General features: G+C 69.7%; 1 protein-coding gene across 1 annotated transcript in view; it reads right to left on the bottom strand.

Moving 5' to 3' along the window:
• PXDN (peroxidasin) overlaps positions 1-687 on the bottom strand; it is a 21,728-nt gene that overhangs the window by 4,856 nt on the left and 16,185 nt on the right. Inside the window, exons 12-13 of the mRNA XM_012727380.1 lie at positions 541-687; positions 5-139 (exon numbers count right to left, since the gene is read on the bottom strand). Of these exons, the coding sequence (XP_012582834.1) occupies positions 5-139; positions 541-687 (282 nt within the window). The remainder of the gene's footprint in view (positions 1-4; positions 140-540) is intronic.

Raw genomic sequence — 687 nt, 5'->3', positions numbered from 1 at the left:
GGGCCGCAGCAAGGGCTGCACTCACGTGGCATTCGCAGGTGGTGCAGGCGTCCTTCTTCCACGCGGCGCCCTCGGCGTGGGGCTCGCCGTCTGCGTCTGCGCACTCGGAGGTGCTAATCCGGGACTCGAGCTTCTTGATCTGCAGCGGGAAGACAAACCGGGTCAGCGCAGGGGCCTGGCCAGCGCGGCCAGGAAGGGCGGCCGCCTAGACCGTCGTGGTGGGCGCCCAGTGACCCTACAGTAAGCTCTGCAAAAAGCACAGCACTACGGGCAGGCTCGGGAGCTGGCCCCCCCAAGGGCCCTAACTCCAGATCCCCCCGAAAGGACGGGGAGTCACCTTCACAGCCCGTGCCCTTTCCTGCCGGGATCTGGGCGAGGACTCCAGGCCAGCAGCATCCTGGTCCTCCCCTGGGCCGGCCCTCGCTGGCCTCTGACGCCTGGGGCGGCTCCCGCGGCCCAGGAGAGCCAGGGGCCAGCGGCCCGCGGAGGCCTGGGCAGAGGTGTCGCGGGAACACGGAGAGGGGCCCGGGGCGCGCCCACCTGTCTCCTCAGGTCCGTGATGGTCTTCTGCATCTCGAGAACGAACTCCTTGAAGTCACTGGCCCCTGGCACTGTCGGGTGTTCGAGGGAGGGGGCCGTGACGTTGCCGGGGCGCTCACTGTGCTTCCCGACGCGACTGCGGGGGCA

Source organism: Condylura cristata, unplaced genomic scaffold (assembly GCF_000260355.1).
Source record: "Condylura cristata isolate star-nosed mole 26May11 unplaced genomic scaffold, ConCri1.0 scaffold00020, whole genome shotgun sequence".
NCBI classification, from domain to species: Eukaryota; Metazoa; Chordata; class Mammalia; order Eulipotyphla; family Talpidae; genus Condylura; species Condylura cristata.
Note: the sequence above shows the minus strand (reverse complement) of the source record. Positions and strands in the feature narration are given on the sequence as shown.